The sequence below is a fragment of the Chiloscyllium plagiosum genome, unplaced genomic scaffold (assembly GCF_037043375.1).
Source record: "Chiloscyllium plagiosum isolate Xiang-an unplaced genomic scaffold, Cpla_swu_hap1 HiC_scaffold_5, whole genome shotgun sequence".
Classification (NCBI taxonomy): Eukaryota; Metazoa; Chordata; class Chondrichthyes; order Orectolobiformes; family Hemiscylliidae; genus Chiloscyllium; species Chiloscyllium plagiosum.
This window is the reverse complement of record NW_028270143.1, coordinates 85,232,641-85,245,419: the sequence shown is the minus strand read 5'-3', so window position 1 is coordinate 85,245,419 and position 12,779 is coordinate 85,232,641. Positions and strand designations below refer to the sequence as shown.

Sequence of the window (12,779 nt, the reverse complement as noted above, 5' to 3'; positions counted from 1 at the left end):
CTTCCCCTCCAATATCAAACGCTTTTTGCAAAAAAACCCCTACATGTCGCCGGGTAAAATAAAAGTCTCGTGGTTTCGATACAAACTGAGGTTATTGCATAATAAAATATGACGCCGAACTTTATTTCAGAGCCGTCTTTCACATTGAAGTGCACATCTCAGCCCAGAACGATCAATTGGAAGCTTCTTTTCCTATTGATCTGTAAAGCTGGTCATCTAGAACAAACTGTCAATGAGGCATCATCAGGCGGTTACATTTCTGTGCGACGATGCACTTTCCAAACAAACGTTCAATGTGTAGCGGCTGAGGAAGCGACTCTATTTTGATCCCAATTTTCATTGGAAATAGTTGTTGAATGGTTTCACTGCAGCGTTACGATTCTTTCCGGTAGAGAGATAAACTCCGGTCACCGGAACGTGGTCGAGCGCCTGGGACTAGCTCACTTCACACATCCCGTCTCCCAGCTGTTAAACTGTACAGTGTTTCTTAAATTTGGCAAACAGAGGCAAAGACGTTTCAAATTAGAGGAAGGAAAAGGTATCCGAAGTTAGACTCAGCAGCTTTGGCTGTCTACAATTGAATGGGCTTTCAAATAATTACAATAGACTTATTAAAAGTTTAAATGTTCAGGAGGGGATGACTTTGGGCGTTATGGTTCCTTAGCGCAGTTTATAAACTACCTTTGTACCTATCATTGACTTTTTCCAAGTTCTAGTAAGTGTTGTAATTAAATTCCACAGTTGCCAGTAATTGAAGTCGTTTGGCAGTTACTGTCGTCTAAGAGGTGAAAAACATTACACTAAAAAATTGGAACGACGTCATGGCTTTCTAGATTCAGGCGTAGAAAAAGATATTTATTCAACATCAGGGCTATTAGAGATTTCAGTATTTTGTTTCGACAAGTCGGGATAAATTCAAGTAGTAGATATTGGAAAAGCGACTTGTAATTGCAGTTCAAATATTGATACCACATGTTGTACGTATCTAGGAATTTTCAAATAAATTATTTCAACCCATACAAGTGCAAAGAAAAAATACCGCGGGCTGTAGGCAGCATATTTTTATTATGGAAAAATATCCCGTATATACAGAGTCAAACGCAACAAATATACAAGGTTGATGCTTCAAGAACTTTCCACCTGCACATATATTCGACTCAAACACAGGGCGGGATTTCATACATTCGCCAAATGCACCGTTTGAACTATATGTGGACGCTCTGTTGTCCGCATCTTTTACATAACATGTGGAAGCACGCAGGTTTTGGCGGATTCCTTTTATACCACCCACAGGCTCGAGTTCAATCGCGATCCCCACAGCTTCATCAATTACATCTGACTCGCCTTTTCCATGCTTTTAGCCGCGTCCTTCAACTTTCCCAAAAGATCCTACAATCGGAAAGCTGATTTTTAAAATACATCAATTCACAAACAAGTGATAAATTTATTCCACTGACACGGAAAAAGGAATTATTTTATCAAGAAATTCAATTAAAAAGTCTTTCTCCGACCACCCCAAGCAGTCGTACAGTAAGAATTGCATAGCTCGTAACTTATACAGTTGTTTGCATAAAATTAGTCAATAAATACCATCCGCTCCCAGCGTCAAAAACAAATCCATTTATTGTCAAGTCGTTTGTTCAGATACTTGAAAGAATTTTCGAGTCTACAGGAATTTAATAACTAAGATCAGTTTGATTAAAATTTTGAACCACAGTTTGTATTTTTATGAAGAAACTCAAAAACTTGAAAGAACTAAAAAAAAAAGAGCATGGTAGTTGCAATTATGAATTTCCAATTTTTTTTTGTAGCATGAACCTTAACGTTTTCCTTAAAACCTTTCTAATCAGCAGTTGAATTACTCCAACAGAATCTTACTCATTCGCAAAATTTGTGATGTTTGGTGAACTAAAACGAGATGGCTTTAAGTATGCCTCCGCAGGAAGAATCTTGAGCAGTGATTGGTAAACTACGTGAATTAATGAACATTACCAACAAAAAGCATTAGTAATAGTAATTATGATCAATTTCAATCGATTTGTATCTTTAAAAACATGTAAAAATAAATCAGAGGCTTCACCTTCGCTGATAAGAATACAAGCCAGAACAGAGTTATTACACAGGAGGCTTTTTGCCTTACGGTTACAATTCAAACAGTTGTATTTTCTTTTAGAAATTATCCAATTTAAACTTAACACTGAAATAAAAACATACACCCCTCATTTTGTAAACGCATTGACGGGTTAATCTCCACATGGAAACATTTACAAGAAAACCAGAAACCGGGTTTTCTGTTAATCGATCATCTGTCAAGTTTCTGTAAAAATCGTTACACGGGAAGGATTAAGAACAAAATTTTCAAATCTGCAGGAACTTAATGACTAAGAACATCAAACTGATAAAAATACAAACTGTGGTTCAAAATTTTAATGAACAAGAAACTCAAAAATTAAAATCATTGGCCAAAGTAATTCGCCATTTGGGTGATTTCAAAAACTTGCATTTTTAAAAAAAAAGTAACGTACACGTTTTTGGGGGAAATAAAAGACAGAGCTTCATCCAACTAAATCATATGCAGAGTCTAACGTCTTACAATTGGGCCCAAAAATAAAAATAACTTGGGTTCCGAAATCTTGGAGAAAGCATTAACAGTTTGTAACATGAGAAAACGTCGCTGGAGTACCTGCAATTGCTCCATGGTACAGCGAAAAGTCACGTCGTGAGGTTTCCTGGAATGCCCGTTCTGTAAAGAGGTCAAAAGGAATACTAGTGAATATTAAGACGTGCTAAAACTGCATTTCAAATTTAAAAAAAAAACGCAAAACCGGCTTCTTTTAAGACCTTACCTCAACATTTAAGGTTAATAAATATGCCGGTTGATTGACTTTGTGAAGATGGTTATTCTAGAACAAAAAAAAGGTATGAAAATGAGTTGAGCCAGATGTATATAGTACCAAAGTATTTGGGAGAAAGTTTGTCTGGCTATTTCGAGATGAAAAAACATTTTACCCGAATGTGATACTCCAGGCGCCAAGAGGCATCAGTGATATGAGAAGGAAATCTTCCTATGCTGGAAGATAATTTTTAAAAAAATTAAAACTTGCAGAAGTTAATAATGCCAGATTTGCCCGCTAATTTCTATTACTACATTTTCGCAAAAGTTAGATCCCACCTTCTCCAAATCAGTAGTTTAGCAGATTTGGACTTCAACAATCGAAAATCTCATTTTAAATGAAGACTGGGAATCTTTGCACTATACACACACACACAAAGCAAGCGAGTTTTTAAAAATTCCTAACCCAGATGTAAAAAAGGCCAGCGACTAGGGCTTGAAACCGAATTCGCTATGTCTTCATCAGCACAAGCCTTTAAAAAGCCCACTATTCCAGTAAATTCATTGCAAAATGTTGGCCAATATGTGAACACAGTCAGATTAACTAGCAGGTGCAAGTGTTGACCTAAGATTATTGGACAATTTTACTCTGCCTCTCCTTTTCCTTCATTTTTGTTCTTTACATGTCACAAAGGTGCATGGGAAAAAAACATGAGTTCGTCCCTCGAGATCATGATGGAAAACAGCGAACATAAATCACCCCCTGGATCCGCTGATATGGATTGGAATGCGTTCAAATAAAAAATATATAATTTATGATTCAAAAGCAAAATATACAGATACACGAACTACATTTGTCAACTTTAGTGCTGGACAAATGATGTTTTGGTTCGACAGACAATAAGTACTTTGGTGTTTCAATTATGCTATACACTTTCGCTCGATCCCTACTGCGGATTGAAGATAGACAATTAAGTGACTTTACGACCGATCATAACTCAAACTGTTTGATTGAAATGTATTTCCATTTATACATGTAGCACACAAGATGCAACTCCACTTCCCCAAAAGGAATTACAGAGCACCAAACTACATATATAATTACTCACCCTCCTAGTAAGATTTCTACTTTATCTTTGCTCTTCTAAATAATAAAAAGAAATGAGTTTAGTTTAGTCAAATTCTCAAAAGCTATTCAATAACGTTAGTTAATTCATTTCAGTAAGTGTATAAAAGCGTAAGCGATTATTTCAGTATTTTACGTGTACAAACGTGTTCTGACAAATTGAGAAGGAATTACAAGATCACAACCCTATAATACCTTAAAATTCTCGATCGCCAGCCGCACACTAGAAAACCAGTAGGTTCATTTTAATGAAACAAAAGGCGATTTTTTTGCGGCAAGCTACTAAACTGCAGTATTCCCAATAATTGTACAGTAGTGAGGGACACCAAACCTGGTATGCTGTGCAAAATATGTCTATCCTTTCTGCTCCAAATCTACAGTCTTCAAGTAACGAGCTGGAATTGAAGAATATCAGTTACAAAATACCGCCACACCCAAAAACAATGTTAAATTGCATACACAATATTCATAAGTCTTGGACATGTAACCTTATAGTCGACTTGTCGGCGTTTTGTTTTCCTGCCTCCAATACACAGGTTGCGATGGCTACATGGCATTGTTTCAGCAAAGTCAAGTCCAAATTTCCCAGCTCTACATGGTCTGTGTAACAATGGTAGATTATGATTTTCAATACTATTTCCACATCAAACAAAGCTTTTCACCTATAAGAGGCCTGACTGGCGAATGACATTTAATAATGATGCAATTATTTTGTCTGCTACCTTACAAAAACGCAAAAAAGCCGTTAGCTCATGAAAATTAAACCCAATAGTTTATTGTTTATACAAGAGTATTTTGATATATTCTGTCTTTAATTATCATGACCATACTATATGCTCACTTAGAAGCAGGGCTTTGTCTACTTTAAAATCACATTTGAATAAACTGGGCTTTTAAACATTTGTTAACAATCCAGATAAAACAAGAATGCACTCCAAATCAGCAACCCTGATACATTAGGCCCCAGGATATTGGTCCACAACAATGAACTACATGCAGGCTCAGTATGCATTTCGCGCCGTCAACTCGACAGCTCAAGAACAAGGAATCGGTCAATAGAAACCCATTTGGCAAAAATCAAACATACTGCTTCAAATGTTACTTATAACAGAATCCGGGAACAGTGCAACGCAGAGCAGTTTGCAAAGGAACAACCCGACCGTGTCCTTCCTGCATTAAAATCTGTATAAGAGAACCAGAAACCACTCTCCAAAAATAGCTCGAAAATACATGCTCACCAAATATTGCTCCGTCTGTTTGTGGGTTTATGAGGCTCTCGAAAGCTGCTTCTACCAAAATGCGGAATGTTTTGTTGGAGAAGTGGCTGGGATCGGCTAGCAATTGCAACCCTTTTAGGACGTACTCTGGCAGCTCCATTGTGCTGCACTGACCTTCGACACAGAGCCACGTGATAGAGCTCAGCTGATCCACGCGGATGTGACAGTGTTAGCAATGAACTGAAGCAGCAGAATTTCAACTTGCTTTGCTCCAGCAAGTATAAAAACCTGTTTTACGAAATTACTTTCACTTAGTAGCCATTCCTACAGAAATAAATAACTATAAATCGCGTGTAGAGTACGGAGGCAGAATAGTTTAAACAATCACGTGAAAACATTCTTGCAAGCTATTTCCGTAAAGCGTTCTACAAATTAAAAGCTGTGTCCTCGTCCAGAACGTTTAAACCACTGTTTTAAAGTGTGAAGATACAACACGAAGGTAAAATGCAAATTTTATTATTAATGGAAATAGCAAAATATTCTCTTCAAAGGATATTGTGTTTCCTACTACGTGGAAAAGATCAATTTGGTGCAACCAGTGTAACTTCTGTATTAAATAGTATGCAATGGCAAATGTAATCGTGCATTTCACTGCAGCAGCTGGAGAGAGTACGCTGCAACAAATGATTATGTCCGGTTAAGTAATTATCATACTGAAACGATATGTTCAAGTAATAGGATCGTTTGTTTCCTCTTAATAAAATTAACCATTTACTGGACGCTTTGATAAAATTAATTAGGTACTTATAGCAATATATAAAATGTCTGAGTATTCGTCATTCAGACATTTGAATGTCCTATCTGAGTATCAGTTCTAATTAGAGAGTTTGGGTAATAGGCCAATCATTTAGTTGTCCTGTACATTTTCCCCCTACATGAACAGCATATTATAACCCTATGGAACTCGTACTGAGTCGACACTTATTCAGTGGTGTTCATCAGCTGCAATGTAACTGCAGCCAGAGTATGATAATCACTGTTGTAAAATATATTTGATGACAATCGTGATGATTTTAAGATTGAACTATCTGGGAACATTCAGACAAGCTCAATGTGGGTGTAGTATCATCCAAGAAATGGTATCCCTGTACGAAGGATGAGTTTCCTGACTAGAGGGAGAAAAAAATGCAAAGTGACCATTGCACTTAATTATGTTCAAACTGTACTCTAAAAGTAAATTAATTGAAACCAGTTCTCCAGTTTTGTATTCTATCTCTAAAGAGAAAGCTGAGGTCTTCTATATCAGTTCAACCAGAAAACAGGTAAGATATTTATTCACTTTTGCAGTGTTCCTTGTACGTCATGGCAGTTAAAAATCAGATTAGACACCTGCTAAAACAGTCATTTGTCTGCAACAGGATTCTATTAACTCCAACTGGAAGTAATTTATTTACAATGTTGGTATGCTCCTCGTGTATTATTTTCATCTCCCACACTTTTATGGCCCACCTGTGACATACTTACTTACATTAATATAATAGAATGAACAGGTCTGCTCTTATGTTCCAGAATTATGTACAGTCGGAGTGAATTGGAATTTTCTATATGGTGTTTTAAAGGATGTGAAAGGGTAGAAATGCACTTCCATCCCACTGAACAATCTTGTTTTTATTTGTTCACTCATGGACCTGGTTGTCACTGGCTGGGCCAGCATTTATTATGCATTCTTAGTTGTCCATGAGAAATAGGTGGTGAGGTGCCTTCTTGAACCACTGAAGTCAATATGTTTATGTAGACCCACAAAGGCATTATGGAGGAAATTCCAATTTGAACCAGTGACAGTGAATGATTAGAGTTATATCTCCAAATCAAGATGGTGAGGGTCTTGGAAGGGAACATGCAAGTAGTTCTGTTTCTGTGTATCTCCTGCCCTTGTCCTTCCACGTGGAAGTGGTCATGTGCTCAGAAGTTGCTGTCTTAGGAGCTTTGGAAAATTTCTGCATGGCTATCTCTAAATTGTGATGTTTGTGAATTTGGTTCCAGTCAAGCAGGCTGCTCATTGTGTTTAAATTCTCCTGAAATGAAAAGAAATGATCTTTCAGACCCATCATGCTGTCCAGACCTCTATAAATGATTTTGATTGTAATTGGTTCAAAACTGGTGGTCAGTCAATCATTTGAAAATAAGAACTTTAAACTTGAGATCAAATATGTGGAAAAATGTCTAACCCAATTCAGCAGTTTCAAGTGTGTTGATTTTAATAGTGTTAGATTAGTTTGCAATTTTCCCTTTTTTTTGTTTTAATTTTGTTTTCAGTTTTTACCTGCTATTTATCTTTTGTAAGCATATGGACATTTTGATCTGGTTCAGTCTGGTGGGATGAAAATTGTTCTTTGTTAGCTAAAAGTAAACAAACCATGTGGTACAGCGGAAAGTGTCCAATTTGGCAAAACTCGACATCAAATTGGTAATGCAAGTCTGACGGTCCTTGAGGAGAGGAGGTGTGGGAGAATGAGTTACCTTGCTGGAGGGGATTGCTTATTAAGATTTAAAGTGGCACTTTATTAAAACAAAGTACTCCATTCCTAATTAACATCAAGTTAAGCAATGCAATGTTGGTTACACTAAAATGATGGAGGAGAAGGTGAGGTCTGCAGATGCTGGAGATCAGAGCTGAAAATGTGTTGCTGGAAAAATGCAGCAGGTCCTGAAGAAGGCTTCTACCCGAAACGGCGATTCTCCTGTTCCCTGGATGCTGCCTGACCTGTGCTTTTTCAGCTACACTAAAATGATAACATGGAAAATGACACATTTAACAAGCATCCTTATTTAATGTTGATAAGATTAAAACACCTTTCCATTTTATGTATATTCATGCAGTTTCACTTAACAACATTTGGTGAACTTTTTATTCCTACTGAAAGAAAGCTTGTGGTAATTTTCAGCTCTTTTCTATTATTAAAAAGCTGTGGTTTAAAATTTAAAAGTTTAACTTTGCATTAACTTCAAATATGCAGGGTTGGCATTGCAGGATCAGATTTTCAGTGCAAAACATTGTGCATGTCCAAAATATAGTATATTTAAGTCTTACGCTTTAGGTTTCTGCTTTCCTTAACTTGAAAATATTATATTTGATAAAACAGAAGACTTGTTTTCTTAAAAACTGACATACCAATTCTGATACTCAATTCACGTCACTTGATCACTGTTAACATAGATTCCTCTACAAAACTTTGGAAAAATTATTTACAAAAGATATGAACTATCCCCGCAGTACTACACCAGATTTTCCTTTTTGCATTGCATTTTAATAGTTGCTTTATATGTAGTGACTATTTTGTATTGAATGGTTAGCATGAAGCAGACAACTCCTTAGCATTTAACTTTATTTGGGAATGTTAAACATTAACCAAATGCTTTCACAGAGCAAGTAATGACAAGAATCAGCACACCAAAGGTAAGCATTGTCAAGAGTGGTTTAAGTCATGTAATGATTTTGATTCTTTTTCCACCCGCCCTCTGTGGAAGCATCCATATGTCAGATAGTTAAACACTTTTGTGCATATTGCAAACTTGGCACATTGAACTGGATATTGCTTGACATTAGCAGATCAGTTAAAATGTGAGGAGGGGCTAATTTAATAACATTGTGTACTTTTCTATACATTAGACCCATGAAGTGTAGCAATAGGTGATATCTCAATATCCCTGAGCTGGGGAGAGAAAAAAATCATCCAGACCCAGATTTTGACTGTTTAGTAGGAATACAAAGTGCAATTCTGGAGATGCTCAGGGAGCGTAGAGGTTGAATGAAGATCTGCAAACATCATTCATTAGTTTACTATCATTGAATACAAGTTTGTAAAAAAGAAAATCATGTTTGACTAATTTAACAGAGATCTGTGAAGATGAATGCCAATAGCATGTCCGATAATAGTGAACCAGTAGATATATTTTTGGATTTCCAAAAGACCTTCAAGAAGGTGGTATGTAAAATTTTGCTACACAGGAGAGCTCATCATGTTGTGGGTAATTTTATTAAGAATAAAAGATCAGTTGGCTAACAGGAAGTGGAGTTGGAATAAGGTAGTCATTTTTAGATTAGCAGACTTCTGTTAGGAGAATGCTACAGTGGTCAGGGCTGGGGCCTCATTATTCAGAGTCCAACACCAAGCTAGATAGGAAAGGGCATTGTAAAAAAAAAAAATCACAGAATCTGCAAAGCAATGTAGGAAGCTGAAGAGTATGGGTAAACAATTTGACACCGACAATGTAATGTTGGAAAAATGTGAGCACATCAACTTTGACATGAAGAAAAGTAGTATGTTATTTAAATAGAGAGAGACTGCAGAATGCTGCATTGGAGAGGAATTTGGGTGGCCTAGTACATTATTCACAAAAAGGTCATGTGTGCACACACAGCAAGTAATTGGTAAGGTAAATTGAAAGCCAAAAATCATTGTGAGGGGAATGGAATATAAAAGCAAGGAAGTTTTCTTTCTTCTGTATAAGTGAATTGCATCTGGAGTTCTGTGTACAGCTCTGACACCAAATTTAAGGAAGGATATAACTACATTTGAAACTAATTCCAGAACAAGTTGATTTGGCTGAGTCATGGGATGGAGGAGTTGCGTTATGTGGAAAGGTTTAGCAGGTTAGGCCCATAGGCATTGCAGTTTCAAAGAATGAGAAGCGATTTTATTGAAACATAAGATTCTGAGGGGATTTAATAGGGCAGATGCTGCAATTAGGGACAGTTTAAAAAAAAAACCAGGGGCTTTCCATTTTAAGGTGAAAATGAGGGTTTTTTTTTCTCTCCAGCATTGTTCAATTTTTGTAATTCTCTTCTCCAGAAAACAGTGTAGGATGGATTAGTGAATACAATTTTTTTGTGCCTGTTCTAAATGTTTTAGAAAGGAGGTTGGAAGGCATGAAGTTAGTTTCCTGACAGCAGGTTAAAATTTTGCTATTCAGCTCTTTCAGGCAGATTAGCTTTCATGGTTAGGATTCTCTTTTCTACCCATTAGGATTTTGTGAATATTAATGAACATACCAGCTCACTGGAATTGGGTTCATGGACGCAATGTTGTTGCCAAAAATGATAGCCACGTGTTCACAAACCTGGCTATGTGCGTAGTATATGGGGTTTGTATCTGGCAGTGTGGATGGCTTCCTCCAAAGTCATGTGAGCACAAAGTTCTTCAATTTCTGCGTTCCTTTGAAACCAAAGTGTTCCTTTGTGCCAACACTTAATGTTTGGGAATGAAGCCTGTCCATGTTGATCAGTATATGAGAAGGTTCAGTCACACACAGTCTTAGTGTTAGGGTTGAAGTTTGACCAGGTCAAAAAGGCAGTCGAAGTGAGGCAGTCACACTGGCTGATGTTAGCAAAACTGACCAAGGCACACCAAAGAGGATGAATTCAAAGGGGACTCAGCTGAAAACACAATCTTTTGCGCTTGTCCCTTTGGTGAAAAGCTATCAGATCTGTACATTTTTTTTTGTTTATCATAATTTGTAAGCATGAGTGTTGTAGCTCCTTTCACTTTTAAGTGTAAACCCTGGCAAATTGGACAGCCAATATTGCTGCGCTGCCAATAGTGTTACATTGGTGGCTGCAAAGGACGGGCAGTCGTTTATTGAAATACCTGGAGATATTTGTGTGACAATCCTTTGGCACAATCCTCTGCAGTGGAAACATTACAAGATTAGCTCTCACTTACAAGAGTGTGAAGTAGTTTTGTTTTATTCACTCACAGGATGAGGGCATCACCGGCTGTCCTAATCCCCAATTGTCTAGAGGACAGTATGAGAGTCAACTACATTGCTGGGGATCTGAAATCACACTTTTAGGCCAGAGCAGATACGGATGGCAGTTTCCTTCCCTAAAGGGCATTAGTGAATCAATTGGGTTTTTCCTGACAATTGACAATGGATTCATGGTCATCATTAGACTTTTGAATCCAATTTTTTAAAAAATCTGGAATTAAATTACCCCTCTGTCATGGTGGGATTCCAACCCCAGTCCCTAGATTACCTGGGTCTCTGGATAATAACACCAGGCCATTGCCTTCCCTATGTGAGCAGACAGTGGTAGAACACGGCTGATCATTCATCTGCTTGTGACACAGGAGCTAGGCTCTTTTGACCCCGCCCCCACCCAAATACAGACACTGACTTCCACGCTCCCCTCAGTCCGAACTGTCATCATTAGTTGGGATGGCATCTTGTTGCCATCTAACTCTGCATCTCTACTGACAACCTTCAACAGAACATAAAAGGGAGGCAGCACTGAAGTGTGGTGCTGCGTTCTGCCTGATTTCTAACATTTCTTACTGTGATGAACAGAAATTGGAGTGCTATCTGGGTGCCTTTTCAATACCTGGAAAAGTGCATGAAAGTTCCTGATGGGCTGCCAAACCTCTTGCGAATAAAATTAGCTTATTACCTGTACCAACAGGAAAATACTAAGGAGAATGTAATTGCAGGGACATATCACTCAGCAGAAGTACTCCTGTTTTTACTCCCACAGCCACTTGACTGTATTCAATATTTTTGGCTGACAAGTGAGCAGAAGAATGTGGGGCAGTCGGAAAAGGAGACTTGAGGCCATAATCCAGTCAGTCATAATGAAATCGAATGGACAGGCAGCTCGAGGGGATGAATAGTCTCTTGTACTTATTATCTTGTACACGTAGGTTGCTGGAGATTACAGGTTTAATGATGTACCAGTGTATGAATGTTTTCTGGAACAAGATGGAAAATAACAGTTTGTGCTGATTTATAATGTATTTAACTTGTGGAAATGTTTAAGACATTTCACAGGAGTATAATAAGGCAAATACAGACTGCGCCAAAGAGGGAGATTCAAAATGGCAACTGTATTTGGTCAAAGATGGAAGTTTTTAAAGAAACTTGGTGACCTTTTAAGTTGGGAATTGTGAAGTGTCGGCCTTTCACATTAGACCTGATCATCTGTAATATTGTGCTGATCTTATTTTGATGTAGCATATTTTGCTGCTTGTATAGTTTAGACTGGACTCTAAATACTTTTAGTGCTTTTGTTTAAAAAGCCAGGAAGTCCTACTAGCTTTTCAATGGTATTTTTTTTATTTAAAAAAAAATTGAGGAGAACTCTTACAACTGGTTCAGCGAGCTTTCCTAAAGGAAGGACTTTGATTGTGATTCTGTACTCCAAGTAGTTGACTTCAGAGTATAGGTAAGAATCCCACCAAGGGGAAGGAAAAATCAGGATCAACTAATAGCACCTATAGTTCAGTTAATAATCAGCTCTCAAAGTAAATTCCACTTGGCCAAGGTGTGAAAAAGTTACTGATGGTTGTGGAATTGTATCCTAACAAATAGTGAATATTTTCAAGGGACAAAAGTAGTCCCAATAAAAAGAAACATGCAAACTCAATGAATTAATAGATGCAACATAACTTAGCGCTGCCAGTGCCACAAAAGCATAAATACAAACAGAAGTGGATCATTTGGCCTTTCAAGTCCATTCTACCATTCAATAAAAATCTTAATTGATCATTAATCCCAACTTCACTTACCCATATTATTCCCTGTCTCCCTTAATTCCCTTCGTATCGAA

At 37.4% G+C, this 12,779-nt stretch overlaps 1 protein-coding gene across 1 annotated transcript; it reads right to left on the bottom strand.

Annotated features, from left to right (window-relative positions):
* Positions 1 to 1,046: 1,046 nt before the first annotated feature.
* On the bottom strand, positions 1,047 to 5,358 carry commd3 (COMM domain containing 3). The gene is made up of 8 exons (XM_087987396.1): positions 5,198 to 5,358; positions 4,448 to 4,559; positions 4,291 to 4,354; positions 3,943 to 3,977; positions 3,010 to 3,070; positions 2,847 to 2,903; positions 2,684 to 2,743; positions 1,047 to 1,389 (listed from the first exon to the last, which is right to left on the bottom strand). The coding sequence occupies exons 1-8, from the start codon at positions 5,334 to 5,336 to the stop codon at positions 1,330 to 1,332; spliced, it is 588 nt and encodes a 195-aa protein (XP_087843522.1). The 5' UTR covers positions 5,337 to 5,358; the 3' UTR covers positions 1,047 to 1,329.
* Positions 5,359 to 12,779: the final 7,421 nt, after the last annotated feature.